The sequence below is a fragment of the Eleginops maclovinus genome, chromosome 16, assembly GCF_036324505.1.
Source record: "Eleginops maclovinus isolate JMC-PN-2008 ecotype Puerto Natales chromosome 16, JC_Emac_rtc_rv5, whole genome shotgun sequence".
Classification (NCBI taxonomy): domain Eukaryota; kingdom Metazoa; phylum Chordata; class Actinopteri; order Perciformes; family Eleginopidae; genus Eleginops; species Eleginops maclovinus.
The window spans coordinates 20,145,689-20,169,596 of NC_086364.1; the positions used below are offsets into that span (position 1 = coordinate 20,145,689).

The window sequence follows — 23,908 nt, forward strand, 5'->3', positions numbered from 1 at the left end:
GGGTTTTTGTGAAAGTATTTCTTCCCTGATTGAATAAAATCATACATTTCAAGGAACCTGAAATAATGTTCTGGTGAAATGTCTTTTCGAAAGTTAAAGGGTCTGAATCTGCAATAAACAAGCGGTAAGTGCGTGGTTTTATTGGATATGGTGGGACGTTTTTATGCAGATATTTAGAATACCTTGCCAGACTCTGATAGTGTTGTGATTTAAATGGATGTTTTTTTATTGTGTTTTCTGAGTTTCCATCACACAGAGATCAAAGTTAGGAACCATTCATGCATGTCTGTAATTGATTTCCAATCAGCCGTTCCCAAAATATGAGGGTATGGTCAGGCCCAATTTAAAACCCTCTATGGGACTAATTAAGGAAATTAACTAAAAAAATTTAATGACCTTTGATTTTAAGTGTATTAAGGCCTAAAATAAATTTCCTATGCTCACTTTCCCAAATTGACCTTTGACCTTTATTTTGGGGTATCGTCATTTATAAATGACTTTGTCCCATTCGGGTATATATTTTTCCATGATTTCTTAATGTAAAAAACAATTGATTAAATAACAATGGCTTCATTATCCATGAACACATTTTATTGATAAAACACTTAAAAAATTTCATTTCAGAATGATTCTTGAACCATAATAATTAAAAAGATATATGCAAATTTGTCCCATTAGTTATGAAACTGAACCAGGCAGTTCTTTTTTGGTGTGAAGCACAGGTGAACGTCACATTTGCTGCACTTCACTCTTGTTTGCCCTGAGCAGTTGCCGTACTTGCACCTGCCTTGTTTTTCCGTATAGTATGGCCAGTGGGCAAGGCCATCTTTCCTGACCTCCTCTTGAGGGCATGATTCCCTCCTCTTAGCCATCTTTCGGGGAGTCTCCACTTGACTTGGCCGCCCCCGTTTGGCCCTTTCTGTGCCCTCTGAGCAGAGAACATCAGCAACGATTGACTTGAACTCCCTTAGACTGAGTTCCCCTCTTTGTGGCTGACCACTTGTCTCACGGTCTCGACGGTAGGGTAGCCATGAATTGACACAAATCATGTCCATGACATGAAAAAAGATTCGAAGGTACCACTTGCGTGACCTGATCTTCGTTCGATACAGTGCTATCAGCGAATCCATCAAATCAACGCCTCCCATATGTTTGTTGTAGAATGCAACAGAAGTGGGGCATGTCACGTTGATTGTTTCTTTATTCTTTTTGTCCCATCTTTCGACCTGAGAAACTGGGTGTGCACCTGTGAAAGTGCTGAGTAGAGTAACACTGCGGTTGTCCTGCCACCTGTTAGCAATTACCTGCACCCCTTCACACATAGCAACCTTCTCCTCAAAATAGCCCCTTCCCATTTTTTTCATTTCCTTGTCTGTTTTCAAGGGACATCCTTTCAACCGGTTTGTTCTGACTGTGCCAAGGCAGTGTATACCTCTCTTTGCCATTTCTACTTCAAGACCTATGCTAGTAAACCAGTTGTCGTGGTATAGCTTGAAGTTCTGGTATGGAGGTACTATGGATGCTACCCGCAGGACTATGTTGCTGCTTGCACCCAGGTCAGGCATTCCACTGACTGGTTGAATTTTTCCAACATGGAATTCAAAGTTGTATGCCATACCCTTGGAGTCACAAAGCACATACACCTTGTAACCCCATTTGTGGGGCTTTTTGGGGTTATAGTTTTTCAAATAACTCTTCCCTTTGAATGGGATTATTTGCTCATCAACACAGAGATGCTCTGTCAAAGGGATGCTTTTCATAGTCTCAACTGTAAAGTCAAGAAATGGTCTGACCTTGAAGAGCCGATCTTGGCCTAGATTATGAGGGCCCTCCATAGTGTTGTCATTGAAATGGAGGTTGGCTTTGATCTGTTCCCATCTTCTCATTGGCATCACCTCAGCAATTTTGTCAATGCGAGTGTGTGTCTGCCAGCACATGCGTTGTGCAGGTACACCATAAATGCCCATATGAAAGGCACAGCCAATGAACTGCTCCATCTCTTTCTCTGAACAATTCAGGGGTGCGTTCACATTGCTCTGTACAGAGTAGAGATTGGTCTGCTCTACAATGTGTTTGAAACACTCAGGGGAGAACATCTGCCTAAAATAATAGGTTGGGGAATGCACCCTTTCTGCTGTGGCCAGACGTATCTTCCAGGCAGGGACTGGGTAATGGGCACGGATCGCTGACTTCCACAACAACCTACGGCCTATCCCTGGTTGAAGATCCTCCTCACTGCCTGGCTCCTCATTCTCATCCTGTCCTTCATCACTACCATCTCTCTCATTGTCGCTGTCTTCCTGTTGCTCATTTCTGGGCTCCACTCTCACAACTACCTCGTCCTCATCACTGCTGGCACTGTCCTCACTGCCCTCAGGAATAGGCATAGCTGTCCCTCTCACTTTACCATAAAACTTGGAAACGTCCTAAGAAAGACGTATGAATAAATAGTTTGACCCTGCATCACAACAGTCGAATCTCCATCACAACAATAGAAACCATTAGGAACATTTCTTTCCCTTAATGGGACTTTGTCATTTATACATGACATGCACTTTTTTAACTGTTTTGAAGAAGGATTTGTAGATTTCCTTACATGAAATGACTAAAATAGTAAAACAACTGTTAGGCTATTTAGTAATATTTTTTTATTGGTGATTTATGTGTGTTTTATAGCTTAAAAATGGACTTACCATGATGCTACTTGTGCATGTGACCTAACATGTGCTCTTGTCTCCTGTACTTCCTTGTAACTTCCTTGTTGTCATGACATTATATAATCTTTGATTTTATTGGTTAGAAGGGATGTTAGGTGACACATTAAAGGTGCAATATGATTGGTTAGAGGCTTGTGTTATTTTTTAAAGCTGTTTTTTGAAGCGTCATTTATAAATGACGAAGTCCCATAGAGGGTTTTAAAAATCTCATGAAATGCTTTTTACATCCTTTAAATCCTTGTTGATGTGTCAGACGCTTAAATGCTAACCAACCGTCCTCTAGCTGTTTTTCCGCAGCCGAGCCACAAGAATGTTTTGAAGGCTCACATTTCAACTCATTTTTGGTTTTTAACTTTGAAGGCAGTGTCCCATAATTATGGCAGCCACTAACAATATGTCTTGTGTTCTGGGAAAAGGAACGTAAGGTTGTTTGGTTCAAATTCTTCCACAGGCCCCAAAAATCTCCATCTTTTATGACAGAAGGGAGCACACATATCTGGTCAGCAGTCACCAATCCCAGGAGAGCAAATGGTTCAGCTGCAAGGTCAAAAAGGTCAGGATGTGGGATATTGCTTGAGCTTATGAAACAAATACCAAACAGAGGGATAAATGAGATCTCTGATTTACGATGTATAAATAAAATCCAACCTGACAGCACACCAGAGGAGGATAACGGGTCAGACAGGAAGGAGAATTATGAGCTCCAATAGCGAGCATCTGAATTGTAATGACAACAGCCATAAATATTTACAGACATATAGCAGGTCAGGTGATTTCAGGCGGGACTCGTATGAGAAAAACCAGAGGAATGTTCTCCTGATGTAACTGCCGAACATGAAACCTCAACCCTCGGGACCCGAAAGGCTGTAATGGTCAACAGCTGTGCTCGTGTTACACGTGTGCAAAAGTCCTGCATCGTATCCTCCTGTTCTCTGACAGGACCGATCGTATGCAAACTCCAACATGGGGTCGTAAAGTGGAGAGATGGAGTTGGTTCAACCAGCTATCCTCTGCAACTGTCTGCAATAGGGAGAGAATGGATATGTATACGGTATAACTTCACTTATTCATCTCTTTAAAAAGGTTTTAACACTTGTATACCTCTACATTCTATTTCTCTTCTTGGTGGAAGTATGTTGTGATTCTTTCTGGTTGTTTTGTGTTTGTTTCCGTAGTTATAGGTCTACCTTTTTAGCTTTTTTTGCATCACTTGGTAGTTATATTGACTCTCTTTGTATTCGCTTGATCTTTAGTCAGGGCATTATGCGTTTCTAAGAAGTCATTTTCGTTTTATGTATGTTTGACCGTGTGTGTGAGGACCCCAGGAAAAATAGCCAATGCTCTCGCTAGTGCTAATGGGGATCCTAATAAAGAATAATAATTTGATTCTCTTTGTAGACATTTGCTTTTCTTCATAGTCATTTTTCTGTGTCTCTATGTTGTTTTTTATGATTGTACTAAAACACACTCTTTGTAGTCAGCTGTGCATTTTTTTAGGGTAAGAACATTTAGTTTGAGGCATGTTTTTCACTAGCATACCAGTTATCTCACAGTTGACATGAACCACAGATGAACCTTATTTTTTCCTTTGGAAGTTCAACCTCAGCTCTTATAATAAGACCATTATGAGTGTAGCCAAAATACAGACACTCAAGGACGAACACTCTTCATTAAAACCATATTGTTTTTTAAACGCCATGGAAAATGCAGCATTGAATCATCTATTATTTTATGTTTTCACTTTAGAGCTCTCGCTTTAGTGTGAAAACAATAACTCCACTTTTGTTGGAGGGATTTTCATATGAATTGGACTTTTTCTCTTATCAGGGCATCTCTTTAAAAGGTGAGGCACAAGGTTACATCAGGTCTGGCAATAAAGATGATAGCCCCCTTTCTCTCTCTTTCTCTCTATTTCTGCAGCTGCTACAGATAGCAGGGAAAGAGGAATGGAGGAATTCAGCAGAGAGGAAGTGCAGACCCGGAGGGGGGACCGACCTGTAGTTTAGAGACTTTGTAATAGGACCCTGCAGGGTGGTCCCGGTCCTCCAGAGTTATGTACACGGTGATACACAACTGAAAATGAAATACTGCCTTTCGGTAGCTTTAACAGTAGCATCAGATTTGTATAAACCCTTTAACTGTCATCCCAGATAAACGGAGAGACACTTGTTGCCTGCATGAAACGATAGGAGGGATCTTTGGGAGACTAACCGGGAGAGGGAGAGAGCTGCTGACTCAGGACTTTCTCTCTCCTCCGGAGGACTGAAGCAGCCGCAGAAACCGTGAACCAGGTGAGATTCATTCAGATTAGGCGATCAGTTATCAGTCTGCATGATCACTGAGTGGGAGAGTTGTTAGTAAATGAAACGATGAACCTTTGATCGCAACTTTTTTTGGTGTACCAGTGTTACCGTGCTGCACGAAATCAGGAATAGAAAGGGAACCGCAGTTATAGCTAATCTGAGAAATGTAGCCCATATGTAATCCGTTTGTTCACTGTTTAAAGTCCTTGTGGGTCTTTACTGAGCTTGGACTTTTACAATTGTTCGGTAAAAATAACGAATTGTTGTTATTTACAAAGCTTGTGTCCAATAAGAAAACAATTGCGCTAAAATCCATAAAGATGCACATCCTCCTCCGGACAGTGTCTAAATATAAGAGGATCAGCTTTATGTGTTTTCCATGTACCCGTTTCCAGTTCAGCTGGGGTTTTCCAGGAAAACGTTACGTTATGTAATATCCCTGGTCAGTGCAGGAGCCATATGACACACGCTGGAAATCCCAACAGCAGCTAAACACAGGCAGCAGATTGAGTGACTCCAGACTGAACAACACCGGGACCAACAATAATATGTAATTGATATGCATATGCAACTGTAAAACCTTGTTCAATTGTGAGTGTGATAAATACATCGTACAGACGACAATGTCTCCTCAACGTTTCCACAACTGCAATCAACTGTGGACAGATGTTGAGACAATGGGCCCCTTGGACATGTCAATGGACCCCTGTGAGAGACTGAAAGAGACACAAACTAACGACGCAGCTATGTTGTTAGTCGTCATTTTGTTGCTTTATATCTGTTTGTGTCTCTTCAAACTGGTCCCAATAGTTATCTGGTGTCTCTTCAGAGTTCTCTTCAACACTTTTGTGTCTCTTTGTAAAGATATTGCATATTCTTATGGTCATTTTGCATCTCTTTGCAGTAGCAGTAGTGCAGTGTCTCTTTGGTGCATCTATTAGAAGTTGTTTTGTGTCCTTTTTCTTCTTCAATCAAATAATAATAATCCATTTTATTTATAGAGCGCTTTTTTTTAAACACTCAAAGACACTTTACAGAAGTACAATTCATAAGAACACAATTCAAACAACACATGGTCTTTATGCGTCTCTTAGCAGCTGTTTTGTGTCTGTTTTTTGCGTTTCCATGGACATTTTTCATCCCTTTGTCGTTGTTTTGCCTCTCTCTTGTTGTTGGCCTGATCTCTTGTGATTTTGCAAATCTTTGTGGGCATTTTGCATCTCCAAGTAGTCATTGTGTTGTCCTTGTGTGTTTTGTATCTCTATATAGTTATTTTGTGTCTCTTCTTGGACGTTTCTCTCTCAGAGGTTTTTCTGGTCTTTTTGTTGTCATGTGATTTCCTCCATCCTCCAAATGATCAACATTTTTCAAAGAGTTTCAAGAAACCTTCAGAAAAGTAAAGTAATCGGTCTGTATCTGAGTTTACATATGTAACTAATAAACTGGTAACTCAATGTAAAGACCACAAAAGGGTCTAGTTTCAGTATACCATTGGGGACATAATTGCTCCAAGTTGTGTTGTCTGTTGATCAAAGCGATACTGCAGAGTTTCCTCAGGTTTTAGAATATCTGTTCTGTGGTATTTTCCTGAGTTGTGCACTCCTTTATGTAGGATGAAACAATCAGTCAGTATGGAAACAGCTGTCTTGTATGAACACAGCAGTACACACTGTTCCAGTTACAGACTGATGACTGAGTCTGGCACTCAGCCATCGCTTTTCCATTCAAAACCACTCAGCTTGGCTCTGTGTATTAAAAAGAAAAACCCCACTCCACTGACTTTCTCTGCATAAAATAAGCCTTCAACCTTTCCTGAGCTAATTGGTGATAAATTATGGGCTGCCTGCAGGGTAATTTTTCAGGTGATTTATGGTCCATGTAAGCTCACTCCATTATTTTGACATTTTCTTGACTTTTGGGACGTATGAGAAGGGCATTAGTGAGGAAACACTCCCCGTGGGTGAGTGAGGGCAGAAATCCTCCGTGGATTTTCATTTTCGCAGCCACTGAAAGGCCACTGTGAATGCATGGCTAATTCATAATTGCAAGAATGCTTCACTTTATTAGTTTTTCCACAATGTTTCTTTTCTTTGGGGCGATACAAGGTTCCTTTGGCTCAAGGCTGAAGATTCCTCGTTCTTTTTTCCGCTGCTCTGGGAGTGACATCCAGGACACATAATGGTCTTATTTCCGTAGAAGCTGCTGAACAATGTGTTGTACATGTGTTTCTTAAATTCAATTGAACCATCTTTGCTTCTGGTGGTTTATCCTTTCCTTGAGTGAACCGATGATTTATGTGTTCCTCTTATTTTCAGAAACATTTAACATAATGAAAAGGCAAAAGAAGGCATGAATCCCAATTGATGAATTAAATGGAGTTGTGTTTAATCCACAATTCAACAAACGAGATGAGTGGTTCATAAAAACATAGCAGCAAATCCCCGACAGGCCTGTATCTCACCCTGCTCTAATTACTTCCTCTCTAATTTAACACAGTTTTTGTTGCTTTAGGAATTCCCCATGGTTCTGCTTCATCTTAAAACATATGCAGAGCTTTTAACTTTTTAACACTTTCTGCACCAAGACCCCCAAAGGCCTTTCAGAGTTCTGCAAATAACCTGTGTTGTGTTGCTTTAGCTCAACACTGTGCCATGTCTTTTAGTGTTTGCATCGACCTTGAAATTGTCTGGATTTGTTTTTAATTCTAGCTGTTTTTCGATTGGCGTCTTTCAGAGGTGGGTCATTCTGAAATAGCTCATCAACTTTTGGATCAATCAATAAATTCATGAAGAAATACTTTGTTAATCCCAGGGGGAATGTAGGTTTCATGACAGCATATTCGAATATGAAGTAAAACTGTGCAATTAAAGTCCTTCTAGCCACATAGGGCACAGCATCTTAGGAGCAGGAAAGAGGCAGGACGTCCTCCTCAGCTCATGGTGAAGCTCGCAATGAAAGCCTAAAAGGACCAAAGGAAATGTTGTTGTTGGAACTGTTGATAGAAAAGTTGATGGAAGCATAGCGCAAACAGGCCTGAAGCCATGAATGGAAAGGTTGTGGTCAGATATATCCTGGTGCAGCCAGGTTTCCGTAAGGCACATTAATACACCGCAGATATTCCATCTGACTCCTGGCAAACGGCGTTGGATTGGTTGCTGGGAAATTCTCTACAGACAGTCACGGTCCCCAGAGGATGGATCCCACAGACCTAGTGACCTTCTTCGTCTGGGGGTAATGGGCTATATTTAGGAGGTTCTGGCAGATATCCTTTTTGGTCTTTCGCCCTTTGTTTAAAGTCCTTCAACATGAGTTGTAAACAGAGTTTGAGTTGGGCCTCCACTGCCAGATTGCTTCAAAAGGAGCTATTTTACAAGCTAATAAAAAGCTTTATGCTTAACAGACATAGCCTACGAGTTCCAACAAAGCATTTCGGCCAATGCTTTCCGCCTAGTTTGCTCTCCACACCAACTGTTTATGTGTATTCAGCCAAAGCTGTCTTAGAATTTATTGATCAATACATCCAGACAACAAATTGAACGCTTCCGAGGACAAAATCATGTCCTGCTGCCTACAGACTACTGCCTGTTTATAGAGAAGAGGTTTACTCCCAAGATGATGGATCATAATAACCACTTAACTTTTCATCTACAGCCATCCTCTGGTCAAAATATTAATCAGTCTTATACTTGAGAACTCAAGTTATTCCCATGAGCTTCAGTTTTGCTTTGTGCATAGTTTAAACAAAGATTGTAATTTTAAAATAGCAAAAATATACCCAACATCCACCAGGAGAATTTATTTCAGAGCTGAATGGTCGTAAACGTTGCTGCTCTTCCAGTCATCTGATCCCCTTCTCTGTTCTTACTTTAGGCACAGCTATGCTGGGTGTCCTCGTCCTTCTGTCCCTCGCCTCCCTCGGGGCCCTGGTGCCTCCCCCGGGTTCTCCTCATGTGCCCTGCAGACGCTGCTGTGATCACCTGGAGCCAGCAGAGGGCAGCGGGGACCAGCCTCCCCCAGAAACACAGTTCAGCCACAGGCCAGAGATCCGCACCTACATCAACATGACCATCCTCAAAGGTACTACAGCCATGTCATTTTCAATGTCAGACCAGTCTTGCGAGATGCACTTTCAACCACCATATAAGGCCAAATCGTAGGTGTCTTATGCTGCTCAGTCCACATTTGCTGGAGACAGCTCTAGAAGATTTTAGAGAATACTGCAGGTTTTCCAAGTTATGCAATGACTTTCAAAACCCTCAAATGAATCTTTTTCAAGATAACTCCCACGTATTTTCTTCAAGTGGAATTTAGTGTGTAGGATTTATTGGCATGAGGTTGCAGATCTCAATCACCTTAAAACCCTCCAGCTCCCCCTTCTCTTTCCAAGCGTGTCTGAGAATGTTGGAAGCATTTTCTTTATTTCTGACAGTGTGACAAATATCTGTCTGTTCAGGTGACAAAGGAGAACGTGGCGACAGAGGAACTCCAGGTAAAACTGGACCAGAAGGCCCCCCAGGTTCCAGAGGTCAAATGGGCTCGAAAGGCACTAAGGGCCATGCAGGGCTCCCAGGAGACGCCTGCAAAGTCCAGTACTCCGCCTTCTCCGTCGGCCGTCGCAAATCCCTCCACAGCCTGGAGTCCTACCAGGCGCTTGTGTTCGACACGGTCTTCGTCAACCTGGACGACCACTTCAACATGTTCGATGGGAAATTCCTCTGCCGCGTCCCGGGGATCTACTTCTTCAACGTGAACATCCACACCTGGAACTTCAAAGAGACGTACCTGCACATCATGCACAACGACACAGAGCAGGCCATCGTCTACGCCCAGCCCAGCGACCGCTCCATCATGCAGAGTCAGAGCCTGATGCTGCAGCTGAAGCTGAAGGACGAGGTGTGGATGCGTCTCTACAAGAGGGAGAGGGAGAACGCCATTTACAGCGATGATGTGGATGTCTATATAACTTTTAATGGATACCTCATCAAAGGAATCACCGAGGGGAACTAAAAAAAAGAGAGGAAAATGCAAAGCCGAGCAGGAGACTGTTGAGCTCAGGTGGATGGAAAGCCAAGTATTTGAAGTTTCACAGCAGCAGGAAGCAACTCACTGAAAAATAGTTTCTTATAAGTTTTATAATTCCATTGTGGTGCTAAAATATTAAAAATGGTTGCCAAAGAACAAGCTTTGCCTTCATCGAGAAAGTGTGAAGAAATTAAATGAATATGCTGTTTAAAGTATAAATATGGCAGGGTTTTTGATTTCAGGGTCATTTCTTTTTCCCTCTTTGCTTTTCTTCAGTAGCTCGACATGTGGTGCTAAAAAAAAACGGTCTGAAGATACCAATTTTATAATACCTCTATGTATTGTTATCACACTAATGTACTATGTTTGTACAGGGTTTTATACATAAAACTGTATAGTGTTTATATTGTTGTATTAGCCAACAGCCATGCAGTTCCCCCCTATGACCACTAGAGGAGGTGTACACGTCAATCCCACTTTTCCGTAAAAACGTTTAAAATAAAACAAGCAAAACATACGTCGGTGTTTCTGTTTCATTTGCAAACTTACATCGCTGTTAACAACATAATTGATACCTTAAAAGCCAAAGACAGCCGTCTGGATGTTCGGTTGATTTTCTACACGCTAGTAAGCTAACAAGTGTTTGTGTCTAAATTCACCAGACGGGGTTAAAAGTCATTTCTGATGGTTAAGGGTATCCATATGTATCAGTTCTGCCTAAAGTAAAGGTATATAAATATTACCCTGGAAATAGTATGGTATGGTATGGTAAAAAAAAAATACCTTCGCCCATCAATGCAAATACCTGTGGAAATTGGTGTGTTGGAAACCTGTGACCTCCAACTTGACCTCTAAGGGTCTGCTCTATCTGGACTGTCTCCAAAAGGGTCTCATTAAATGAAGGTTTGGATAGAAAAGAACACAGTGACCCCTTGAGGATGTCACAGAGAGTTGCTTAGTAATAAAAATGTTTCTTCTCCTTGTTTTCTGCATTTTGTTTTGTAGCTTATACGTTATCTTTCCCTGTCTGATGACTGTTTGACGTCTCAATTATCGTCCACATTTTCTGTTAACATTTTTATGGCATGAACTGCAGCTGTTGTCGTTTCCTGTTGTCCTGATAAGCAGTTTTCCCCTCCCCCATTTCCACAAGGCTTTCATGTGAGCCCTACTTAAAGGGATTATTCTGCTTCATGGTGTTGAGACAATATTATTAAATATTAAAAGGATGTTTTGTGGAAATATTATCTCACATGAATTGTATAGTTTACTGAGGTAGAACGAATGGTCAAACAAAGAGACAAATACATTTTCCATCATGCCCCACATCCTTTATTTCTCTTACAATGAGCAGATGACACCATGACACGGATGAAACTGAATGCTTTGCTTTTCCCTTACAGATTAGAGTAGGAACACTTTTGTCAGACTGTGACTTTATGAAGTATTTATATGAATTACAAAAACATCATACAGAAAAATAGATTTAGGTTTTGGATGTGCGATTGCATTTTATGTTGAGAACTGACATCAGGTGGAAATGAAGGACGAGGTTTGGCCTTTGAGCAAGGAAGCGTCAGGTCGCTGTGGGCCAAATGCCACCTTTTCACACTGTAATAGTAACTGAATTTCCTTTGCAGAAGCAGCATCCATTGGTGTAATTCAGCCAATAAATAAATAAATCCTTCCCCCCTTACACAGTTATTCATTTCACGGTGTTTACACTTTTAAAGAAAATACAGCCAAGAGCAAAGTTTCTGACACGGGACAATAACATAAGAAAACACAACGAACAAATCTGACAATCCAAACACCGGTGGGGTGTGTTTACAGATCAGCTGTGTGTTCACTCAGACGTACATGGTGATGATGACAGATTTTGTTGGGGGGGGAACACCAGCCATTTATCTGTTATAACTCCAATGTATCCAGAAAACACTACGAGACATTGAGGAGTAAAAAAATACCCACATTGTACAAAACAAATGAAGCGAAAGGCAGTGAGATGAAAAGGAGGTTTGAACATGTACATGTGCAGAATGATCAAATACAGTACAAAGCACACAGTACTCCTGCGTGTTACACGACACACAGAGCAATACATGTAAAGAGAACTCACACAATACAAACCCCATGAAGACGGTAAAGCACTTCTGCTGAAGGGCTCTGCTGCTGCTGTTTTCCTTTTCTTTCCACAGAATTATGCCACAAGATAAACAAGGCCTGACATATCAAATATACCTTGTGGCTTTGTACAGCGCTCACTGTATCGTGTTCAAAGTAAAAAGTCCTTCTACAAAAATACTTTTTTTTTTTTTGCTGTGTAAACTTTTGCAACCAAAAGGCACTATCTTAACTTCCAGCTGCTCTCATATAAAACATGCAGCCCGACCCATGCTCGGATCACTATTTGATTGATATTGACTCCAATACCGGCATAGCCTCATCTATTAACAACCCGACGCCTGGATGGATGTATCTTTAGGGCGCAATACTGAAAAACACTGCTTGTTGTCTCCATGTAATGTGCTCGGATCTGTGCTACAAAATACTGCACCCCATGAAAATGCTGCCCCTCGAAACATAGATTTAAAAAAGGTCATATTAAGGGGAGATGAGGGGGGCAACAATAGCTGCAGTCTCCAGGGTTACCCTATGTATGTCAGCGTTGATAACTGCAGTTTGTGCGTTAAAAACACAAAGGTCCATAAATGCTCATTGCAACACCACACGCATTAAAGCAAAACATTCCCTATGGAAATCTTTTCGTCTGAGTACACAGAGGCTCATCTGTGTTCATGCAGCTGGGATGATTTATAAAGAATGTAGAAACTCCAGTTTTGTGCCTCAAAGACAAGCTGAGACACATGTCCCGGAGCTGCTGTGCTTCCCTATGATAAGATAACGGCATGCTGAAACTGGTCAAATAAAACAAGCTGCTAAGGAGTTGTCTGAAATGTTCCTTTTAGTATAATCTAATGGACATCTCCACTTCAAACTACTGCACCAGGTCTGAAGAAGCAGCAGGGATGGTTGTTAAGGGAACATATGAGCATCCTCCAAGGGTCTGGTCAGACAGAGAGCTTTCTGCAGGGTTCAAAGCACAAGGTGCACCTCGTTGCCTTCTTTTGTTTAAGCCTACAGTTAAAAGATGATTGTTGTTGTTGCGACTGGATCCTGGAGTCATTAGCCTTCATTTTCTTTGAGCCTAGCAAACTCAAAACATCTTAACCTTTAAAAGATAAATAAGTTATCTATTTGTTAGTTAACTTACGTACCCAGCCTAATAAACAGGTATAGTATTATATATCGAGTGCTTCCATTAATTCCAGTTATAATAAATTATCAAGCAAGCATCTTATAGATGAATGAATTTAACAATGCTAACAGCTCACTGGTGATAGCTAAGAGTTAGCAAGGTTAGCTACATAGCTAAATAAAATGAGATGCAAAAGAGTCGTCTGAAATGTTTCTAATAATATAATGCACTGTCTCCCCTCTGAAACTAAAAATAATTATGAGGCAAGCAACTTATGAATGACTGTTGATAGCTAACACTAACTGGCTAGTAAGGTTAACAAATGGGTGGAGTAAGCTAATTCTAAGCAAAGTTAGCTTAATTGAGCTAGATTGCTAACAATGTCACAACCACTGAAGCCCTGCCTCTTAATTCATACGATTAAACAACTAGGTACAGATTATATTTCGGAGTGCTTTACTGTTCTGATTTCAAGTTATTTTTCAGCCACGGTCCTGCAAAAATGCAAGGTGCGTGGAGAGGGAACCACGAGGTGCGCAGCAGCACTGTCTGATCAGGTCCTGATCTGTGTACGAGGTATAAAATATTTCCTCCAAGTTCTCCTGTGGATAGTCATTAGTATGCATTTTTAAAAACATACATTAAAATCCCTTTCATGCCTCATATTGCACTTAGAGAGAGTGAAATAAATAAGATGACAACTAGTGCAAATCACTTAAAACTAACCTAATAACACCTTGTTTTAACTAATGCAAACATTTCCCTGTTGACTGCATCTGTGTTGGTGTTGCAACCAAGTACAGATTGGCTCTGTGACATCACATCCTGCTACGTGTGACATCACAAATTACAGGTGCTGCCTGACATCAATGTTTTGAGTTAAGGGTTACACTGAATGTACAACATGTAAGAACACATACTGTTTTCCACAATCCATATCCGTCTCTTAATTGTGTGCTTATTGTTATCTTTGTGATTTAAATAAGGAAAACAACAACGGATATTAACCTGGCTCCACCTCATTAATGTGCTTCCTTAGAGCAGTGAGTGTCCTTGATAATGTGTACTAGGGCTGCACACTTAATCAAAATTGCAATAGGGACCATTCAAATGTTCAAATTGCAGGACAGATATTTGTTAAAGGCTAAATATTTGTTAAAATACAATGTTGACTGTGCAGCCCTAATGGTTACATTCAGTGTAGGTCACGCAACTTTGGAGGCTGTTGTTGGAGTAAAAGTATAAACACACATTTAAAAAAGCCTGTTCGGTGTGTGTGGCTGTCACTCGTTGAGGAGGGAGTCCGGCTTGTCGTATCCAAAGAGCCTGAAGTCGGGTTCGTAAAGCTTGTACAGTTCTTTGCGGGTCTCCAGGGGCACGGTGTTGAACCAATCCGTCTCCCAGCTGCTGGCCGTGAGGTTCCTGCTGGAGGTGGGGAACTCCACTACATTGTCCACCTTCAGCTGTCGCAGCAGATGCTCCGCGTCCTCCTCCGCCGTCTCCAGGTGGCCCACAAAGTCATACTGAATCTGGCACGGGTGGCAGAGGCGGTACACCTGCCTCCAGTGCTCGTTGAAGGGCATCTCCTTCTCCGTCTGCGGGTCCAGGAGGTACTGGATAAAGTTGGAGAAGGACGGGTGGATGCCTACGCCGAACGCCTCGTCCACAGAGGCGGGAGGCGTCGGCTGGTTGGCGTAGCGACGCAGCATGACCTGGGCGAAGCGCCGGTAGAAGTTCTCGTTGCGCAGCTCAAATTTGTTCCGGTAGGCCGAGATGAGGCGCACAAAGGGGTCCCGAACAAAGATGAACTTGGTGTACTTCTTCAGCTTCACCTTGAAAAAGAGTAAGAATTGTATTAATTACCAACATATTATCATTACACAAATAAAGGACATTTAATCTAAAAGAGGCCCTATTATGCTTTGTGATGGTTTCCCTTTCCTGTTACCGGGTTATATAAGTTTGTGTGCATGTAAATGGTCTGCAACGGCTAAAATCTAATTCAACCTTTTTAGCCTTATTGAATTTTGTTGTGTAATTTATTTATTGTGCCCAGTAAAGTGATGATTTCTTGATATGCCCCAAAAAAAATACAGGCAATTTAAATAAAATCACTTCAGTTACAGAAACAACGGCTCATGGTTTGGGGAGAGACCTTTCGTTAATGATGACTTCTCTCTGTTGGAGCCACAGAAACACAGTGCTACACATTGGGTTTCATTTGTTTACTTGACCTCTGCAGTTCCAACAAAGCACTTCTCTTAGAAACACATTGATTATTCTGCTGGCACATTAATACTGCTGAAGTGGGAGCCGGCAACAGCCTCTACTTATGGAAATTGGACGAAAGAAGTGATGGCGCATTTAGAGTCAGAGAAAATAAAAGTCGCATTATTAAGACGAATGTAATCTCCTTCCAACAATTACTTCAACCAAATAATATAAACTATAATAACAACACATCTTTATTTTCACCAGTAGTTTCCCCTATACTTCATTAAAGAAACCTTATTCAGACAGATGCATTTCTGAACATATACCTGTCATTGACTACTGTAAAAAGCATCGACCTCCTTTTGTTTCTATTTTATTCAGAATTATGATGTCTTTTGAATCAATTCTAAAACTCCACATTTTTAGGTTCGCTTTTACGTGACTTTATTTATGTTGTCTTACTTTTTGATTGTTTTCCTTATTTATTTTAAATATATTGAGTTGAGTTCACACTGTATTTTAATTAATTATTAATATTATTATAATTATGACTATTATTATTATTGTGTTTTAACTTTGTTATTAGTATTTATTTGTATACTTCTAAAACAAAATATTTAATAGTATAATTCTCATTCTTTACCTTTTACTAATATTTAATAATATTAATATAATAATATACATTTTTTTCTGTGTCCTTCAAAGACGGAACTACTAAATTACACAGAATATAATAAACCTTTTCTTTTCAGTATTTATCCTACATTCTATAGCTTCTCATGGCGTTTGTTTTACAGGTTTCAACAGAAATAGGAAATGAATTGTGTGAAAAAGAACTTAAGAACACTTCAAACTGATCACCGGGAAAGAATCACAGCCAGCAGGTGAGATGATATAAAGTATTTGTACAGACCTTCATGAGGTGCTTAGCGAACTTGCCGTAGCGTTTCCAGAACTTGTTGAAGGTAAAGTGCATGCTGCTGTTGTGGACCAGATCCCTGGGGATGGAGAGCGGGTCTCTCTGGGGAACGCCGTCCCGCAGAAGACTCTCACTGAGGACGATCATGATGCGCTTCCAGTTACTGCACGCCACCTGAGGGAGGAGCACAGGGGAACATATGAAGTATATACTATAGGGGAATGGGTGGAAACTGGAAGAAATAGGTGGTATGATGTCGGCGTTTATGTAACCCTAACCCTAAATGTCCCGGAAGAATTGAGGAAATTCTGGTTAAATATTCTCTAAATAGATAGATAGAAGATAGAATCGGAGGATGAAACCCTCTTTATTAGTCACATACATGCACACAGCAGAGCACACACAGTGAAATTAGTCCTCTGCATTTAACCCATCCTAGTACTAGGAGCAGTGGGCAGCTATCGTGCAGCGCCCGGGGAGCAATGGGGAGGGGGGGGATTGGAGGTGTCCGGTGCCTTGCTCAAGGGCACCACAGCAGGGCCTAGGAGGTGAACTGGGACCTCTCCAAGTAGCAGTCCACTTTCCATTTTTCAAGTCTGTTCGGGGACTTGAACCGGCGACCCTACGATTCCCAGTCCAAGCCCCTACTGACTGAGCTACTGCTGGACCTGACTGAGCCACTGCTGGACTGGAATGTATGATAAATGGACTTGTGTATATATGTCAACAGTATTTATAGTGTAAACATTATACAATGTGGAAAGTAGTTGCAGTTTAAATACCAATTTTAACTTCCTGTTACCGTACCTTGGGAACGTAGCAGTAGATGATGCCGTGCCGGTCGTCCACGATGAGGTGATCCAGCTCCTTGTTGGGAATGTCGTCAAAGGAACGGTTTTTACCAGGAAACGCCATGCTGTCGTTGGCGCACATCTCCTGCAGTAATCTCCGTCGCTGCTCCTGGTTTTGGTGACGCACAGACATTTTTTATGATTAGTAGTAGGCATTCATTCCTGCTGCAGCTTTTTTTCATGGCCATAATTTTGACTGGAGATGGAATTAACGATGGCTCCGATTCCATTTAAGCATGCCAGTGAGCAAGGTGCTGAAGACTTACCTGCATACTTCAATATTATTTATGAATACTGAAATATTATGTATTAATTCTATATCACTGGCATATGAATTACATTTGAACCCTTCCCTGCAGTGTGAAACATTATTATGCATCCAATAAACCCTGCCAACTTTCAGGATTGTATTACCATCAGTACTGTTGGAGCTATTCATTGTTTGGTAATATTTTTAAATGTAGTAATTGATTTTTACTTTAGTCAATTAATATTTATTCAGTTTAATTATTTAAGTTCACTTTTTATGCTTTTATTTTGAAGGCTGCTGAGGCACCAGGGATTTGGGTATATACTGGTAGTGATAGAAGTTGTTCTTTTTATGATCGATGGTCGAAATCTAAGGAGAATAAACTGGACAAACATAAATCTTGCCAGGTCATTGGACTTAAATATTAAAAATAACAATACATTTAATGATAGAGCATTTTAAGGGCACTCAAAGACACTTTACAGGGTAAAATATCCTATATCCTTGATTTTGAGTGTGTTTTGTTTTTATTGGTTTAAGGACAACTTGCCGCTTAAGTGTTTAGCCCGAGGACACTTTGACATGTTGACTGCAGCTGGTGGGAGCAGGTGGGATCGAACTGCTGACCCTTCTATTTTCAGACAGCGCACCAATCCTCTGAGCTACAGCCACCCCGTTAAATCATCCATCAATAATATTCAATTCAGATATTCACCTGTCTCTCTCGGAGCTCGGCTGCCACAGGAGTCAGGTGGATCTTCCACTCCCTCCGCGGTATGTACCGCTCCTCGGCCTTCTCTGATTGGTTACCGGAGTCAGCGGGGGCGGTGTCAGTGGGTTCCCCAGTCCCGGGTTCCAGGAACTGGTTGACGAAGGCGTCGATGTCTGACAGGAAGGACGGCGTCCGCGAGGTATGAGGCTGCTGCTGCTGATGGGGGGGAGGAGGGTGAGGGATCTTGGGGCCCGGCGACACAGGGGTGTGCAGGTACAGATGCGAGGCCCCGACATCGTCCCAGTAAATGATGATGAGGAGGATCATGAAGGCCGAGCCCAGGACCACGAAGACTCGGAACATCCTGGAAGTTCCCATGGCGACTGTTGCTGGCTACAAGATAACCATAGCAACTGGTAAGACTTCACTGGGAGCCTCTACGGCAGCATGGCGGCGGATTGGAATAAGTTACCTGGGTCTTTTTTTATTCGGTCACCAGGGCAACAGATTGTTACAGGGTCACCATAGCAACAGAGTCCAGGGGCGCTCTCTCACCATGGCGATAGATTTAAAGATGGAGTCTGTGGCGGGTTTGTTATCTTGCTGCTGCTACACTGCGGGAAACCGGACGTCCATGAGTCAACTCTCACCTCTGCTCCATGCCTGCAGACGGAGAGAAAGCTTGATTTATTCCATCATCATTTAAAGAGGACATATTCTGCTCATCTCAGGTTCATATTGGTAATTTGTGCCTCTAGTGTGGCATGTCTCCATGCTTCAATGTTCAAAAAGCGAGGGAACACAGGGATTTTAGCCTTTGCACACAAACCTATCTAAACACACCACAGGAAAGGGAAAACTTCAAAAACCGAAATAGCAAAACAGAAAATGAACAAAACACCACTTTACGCATAAAATTCTAAATAAAATAAGTTATTATTTGGTTCAAATCATAACAGGGGATCTGCATTCATCACAGTCCCTGTAATCATTGCATACTTGTTCAGCAATCGAAGCATAATAATTAACATTTGCCGTCAATTAATCAGTAAAAGCTACAGTTTCAGTAATTACTGAGTAAAAATAGCAATAGTACAAATATTGTTTTTGAGAGCAGAGAAACACATACTAGTCCTCGGCAGGATTTGAAAAGCATGCAGATTATCATCAAAAACAACAACAAAGGAAAAGCTGATGTGAGAGTGAGGCTGCTCTTGCTCTCTGGTAATAAAAACCTCTTGAAAACTGGAGCAAATCGTGGGCACGTCTGACATTTTATTGGCTTCAAATACTTCACTGAACCTCCTTCACCTCTCTGAGTTGACTTTACTTCCACCCACAGCAGTAAAATCACAAGTGCTTGTCAAAAGTTTGCATGCCAGGGGCTCTGCATACCAAAAAGTAATAACTTCTGCACTGCACAAGTATCCCGCTGTACCCATACCAGGCTTCCTATGGATTACTGTACAGCATCGGCACATTTAAATACTCTCTCTGAGTTAATAAAGGCCCCACTTTATACACCGAACGATACGCTCTGCATGTACAAAAACACACTGAAGCTTACTGTGCTCATGCATTGCTGAAGTGGCTATTTCTTTATAGAACTGCAGAGAAACGGCCAGTTCTACCTGTGGCTTATCTCAAATCCTAATTCATGTATCCTAATCCCCACTTTATCTCCAGTTTTCTCCTCTCTGTGCAGTTTGAAAGTCACAGGGTGTCGCTTTTCCATGCTGACACTTTTTCTAAATTTGGAGCCTTCGTGCAACAGTCCTCATATTATTTCCTCTTTCCTGGAGCTGAGAAGGGACCATTGACATGGAAAATCATCGTTCCCCCTCTCCAGAGGCGGCAGACTACGCTCCTCTTCCTCTCTGCACTCCAATGAGCTAAAAGCTGTGACACTATGAACATTAAATCGGGCGTTTTAAGAACACAAATGTTCTGTACGCTGAAAGTGAATGTACTCAATTAAAAGCAGGGAAAGGAACTACTGTAGTTTTGTACCATTTAGATGAACTAGCACTTTGATTTAGTATTTCTACTTCATACTAGTTTACACTTCAACTTACAATTCAGAGGAAACATTGCAGATCTTTGAATCAATATTATTTTGAGATGAACAAATAATGATTTTAAAAAATATAAAACAGTAATAAAAATGCCAGTTGCAAGGTGATCTTTTTTTCAGTCACCAGTCCAAAATCCCAAATATTTCATTCATTTTGCAATGATATAAAACTGAGAAAAGCTGAAATACTCAAGTAAAGGTTTCCTGAAACATGGATGAGTTATTTACAAGTTCCCATGATCAATATGAAGGGATAAAAGACTAGATTAATTTTATTAATCCTAAATTGAAAAAAAAATCGGTGGTAAATCTGCAGCGTGTTAGTTTGAGTTTAAAACATATAATAAAAACAACCAAACATAGAGAACATATAGAGTGTCTACAGAATACATGACTGAATACTGACACTATATTAGACCAACATACTACTAAACATAGGAGGACACTATATACATGTACAAAGCAGCTGCAGTTTTTAAATTCAATTTTAAAATGGAAAAAAAATTATCTGTGTTCACAAGATTTTTGGGGGATGTTTCAACAAGTCTCAAATATAATTCTAAGTCTTGCTGTTAATAATATTTTCCCTTGATCGTCCACGCTTGTTCTGTTCACCTCCACCTCAACAACCAGCAGGAAAAGCTGTAAAAAAGCAGCCGAGCAGCAAGCTGTGCTCTCCGGACAGAAGAGATAAATCTCCCCGTCCGGTCCGCAGCAGACCTGGAGACAATGACGCCTTTCACCGGGGGAGCAGCACCGCGGGAACGGGCTGCTCGAGACTCTGCATGTGGAGCTTGTTTAGTCAAATTTACGTGGAGATAATACAGAGCATCCAAAGAAAACAACGAGATTCCAGTCGTGCAACCATGGGTTTAATCTACCCGTGTACCAAAGTATAGTGCACAGTAAGAGAGAAACATGCAAAACAACTAAAATAGGTAACATGTTTAAATACTTTTCATATTTCTTGTGAGTATTTAAGTTAAAAACCTCCTCACCTCTTTTTGTGTGAGCACCCAGCGCCGCGTCAGCTGCCTGTGATGCGAGTGCTTGTTTTTTCCAGGGAGATGGAGCGGGATCACGCAGAGTATCGCGAGAGTTGGTAGTTGATGTTTCTGCAGTGAGCTCATGAGGGGAAAATTTCACTTTTCTGGGTCAGCTCCAACAGAGCATGTCTCAGAGTCAGAGATGATTTATGTAGACAGCCTCCCAACCCTCCCATCCCTCCTTCCCCCTTTCATAGGGGCAATGTGCTGAAAATAACCTGCTGTACCTGCAAAAACAAATGTCATCTTCACGGAAAAAAATCTGACTGAAGGAATTATAATTAGGAAAGGTTGCTGTGGGGGGTCTGCGTCTATTTCTGTTGCCTCCGGCTGATCAGGCGGTTACAATCCTGTTATTTGTGAACTCTTTTCATCCTGTGACATCAAACACAGCAAGGAGCCCCTACAGGGCAACTGATTCACTTTGCACACACACACACACACACACACACACACACACACACACACACACACACACACACACACACACACACACACACACACACACACACACACACACACACACACACAGATCATCATAATCTGCATTCAATCAGCATCACAATTTCACCCCTCTCCTGATTTGTCTAATATAACTCTGTACCCTGGCATCAATTATACTTTGAACACACACACACACACACACACACACACACACACACACACACACACACACACACACACACACACACACACACACACACACACACACACACACACACACACACACACAGCATGAACACATCAGATAAGAAACAGAAGGAAGAGAAAGTGCCATCAAGATCATTTTTTCAACATCATTTCAAAGCGATAAAGGACACATTCATCACGTTTATAATCTTTTACTTTTTATACTTTCATCTATGTTATTATTTGACGATAATGACTATGACATTGTACCATACAAAAGGGTGAAAGTGTATTCAAAGTCATATAAATATTAGCCTTTGTGTCACAACACATAGAGCAAAAATCTAGTAAGACTAAGGCTTAAACAGGGTTTTGTGTTCCTTATCCGCAGTGTGTTGCAGTTATATTCACATCGCTGTTTGCATGTGTTTCCTCGCAGATGCAGAGATTATCCACCAGAAACAGGTTACACTTAATCCCCCTCTGGACAGCGCATTTGACTCAATTTGAACCATCTGGTGGTTATGGCTTTGAAAAAATATCTGTGTAAAAATAGATTTATAAACTGCAGAAATCAGCAAAGTAACCAGAAGCCATACGGTGTGTGGATATTAGTGCTGGATTAACCCAGAAATCGTCTTTTTTCATGAGTCTGTGTCAGATTTAAAGGAGTTTTGCGCAAATTGATTACATTTCACAGCCGAGATTTCAAATTAAGTGAACTTGGGAGTACTTGTGTTGATTTATAGCTTGTTTTAAGCTTAAAATAACACATTTTTTGGGATAAAATAGAGTATTTCCAATCAATAAGATTAGTGCAAAAAGTAAAGAGTAGTCTTTAAAAATCTTTAAGATAAACAAGCTTCTAAAAACACACAACAGTTGACAGTTAATTGTAAATCAATGTATTAATATCATCATTCCTGATAGAAAGAAACATTTTTATTCAACATGTTTTTTATCCAATGTTTTATACTTTATTTTCTAATCTTGTGTTGGTCAATTTGCTGCCTCTAAATCTAATATGTTTCTTTTAATAAGTTGTTAGGTGTCAAGATGACTTGTATTCTTGCCAACATTACACTCCTAATCCCTCATTAACATTATAAGTAATAATAGGAAACATCTTTGGGTTTTTTTAAGATAAAAAGGACAATTTTGTCTTTATGTGGAGAATACGGCATCTAAACATAGGCCGGTAACTCCTGGCTCCCGTACTTAGTTGCCTACATAAAAAAAAGTAAGCTTAGAGATTTAAAACTGTTGTGCTCATGTTTCCGGTTGCCTAGCACGGAGTTAAGTCATTATGTGTTTGTTTTTTAAATAAATGGAATGTTTAAAATGATTCAAATGGAAAGGATTTATGAGTTTATGTAACATAGAGGAAAAGCCACTGCATAGCAATTTGCTTTTAAAAGCTGTCCCAAGATGAACAATGACGTTAGGGGGGAGCGGAACGGTGCTCGAATTGAAATGTGGAGCTAATCATTTACGTGAGAAACGCCTAAAACCGAGACCAGTCGGACCAGTGTTTAAACTCAAATGTAAGTCGAGTAAGGAAAACATGCAAACACATACAGTGGTAAAAAAATATTTTCATATCTCTAGAATTTAAGTTCCTCCCACTTTTTAAGATGCGCGAGGCCTGTAATTTTTTATCCATACGGTCACCTTCCAATTGGAGAGACAGAATGAGGGAAAATATTCACTGGAAACAACATTGTAGAGATTTTTAATGAAATAATCTCCTAAATTTCAGCTGGTAAAATAAGTATTTGGGTACCTAAAACAATGCATCTTCTCACAGAACCTGTGAAGATTATCATTTAGAGGTGCTTCCTTTTTCGTCCTCGGCTGATCAGCGGTTAAATCACCTGTTTTTTGAACTCGTTTATCCTGTACAAAAACAGC

The 23,908-nt window shown here is 40.8% G+C and overlaps 2 protein-coding genes across 2 annotated transcripts; one reads left to right on the forward strand and one right to left on the reverse strand.

Annotated features, from left to right (window-relative positions):
* Nucleotides 1-4,761: 4,761 nt before the first annotated feature.
* Nucleotides 4,762-11,272, forward strand: c1qtnf6a (C1q and TNF related 6a). Its single transcript, XM_063903252.1, has 3 exons — nucleotides 4,762-5,008; nucleotides 8,891-9,097; nucleotides 9,474-11,272. The coding sequence occupies exons 2-3, from the start codon at nucleotides 8,899-8,901 to the stop codon at nucleotides 10,025-10,027; spliced, it is 753 nt and encodes a 250-aa protein (XP_063759322.1). The 5' UTR covers nucleotides 4,762-5,008; nucleotides 8,891-8,898; the 3' UTR covers nucleotides 10,028-11,272.
* A 95-nt stretch (nucleotides 11,273-11,367) lies between these two features.
* LOC134877654 (carbohydrate sulfotransferase 12-like) lies at nucleotides 11,368-21,348 on the reverse strand. The gene is made up of 6 exons (XM_063903242.1): nucleotides 21,320-21,348; nucleotides 18,720-18,910; nucleotides 18,251-18,640; nucleotides 17,242-17,394; nucleotides 16,429-16,608; nucleotides 11,368-15,133 (listed from the first exon to the last, which is right to left on the reverse strand). The coding sequence occupies exons 3-6, from the start codon at nucleotides 18,623-18,625 to the stop codon at nucleotides 14,585-14,587; spliced, it is 1,257 nt and encodes a 418-aa protein (XP_063759312.1). The 5' UTR covers nucleotides 18,626-18,640; nucleotides 18,720-18,910; nucleotides 21,320-21,348; the 3' UTR covers nucleotides 11,368-14,584.
* Between the last annotated feature and the right edge of the window lie 2,560 nt (nucleotides 21,349-23,908).

Excerpts from the sequence above, each read along its gene's own strand:
- c1qtnf6a (XM_063903252.1), top strand. The coding sequence starts at position 8,899 with ATGCTGGGTGTCCTCGTCCTTCTGTCCCTCGCCTCCCTCGGGGCCCTG. Across the intron at positions 9,098-9,473 it reads CAACATGACCATCCTCAAAG|GTGACAAAGGAGAACGTGGC; the intron begins GTACTACAGCCA and ends CTGTCTGTTCAG.
- LOC134877654 (XM_063903242.1), bottom strand. The coding sequence starts at position 18,625 with ATGGGAACTTCCAGGATGTTCCGAGTCTTCGTGGTCCTGGGCTCGGCC. Across the intron at positions 16,609-17,241 it reads TCTACTGCTACGTTCCCAAG|GTGGCGTGCAGTAACTGGAA; the intron begins GTACGGTAACAG and ends CTCCTCCCTCAG. Across the intron at positions 15,134-16,428 it reads TCGCTAAGCACCTCATGAAG|GTGAAGCTGAAGAAGTACAC; the intron begins GTCTGTACAAAT and ends CTCTTTTTCAAG.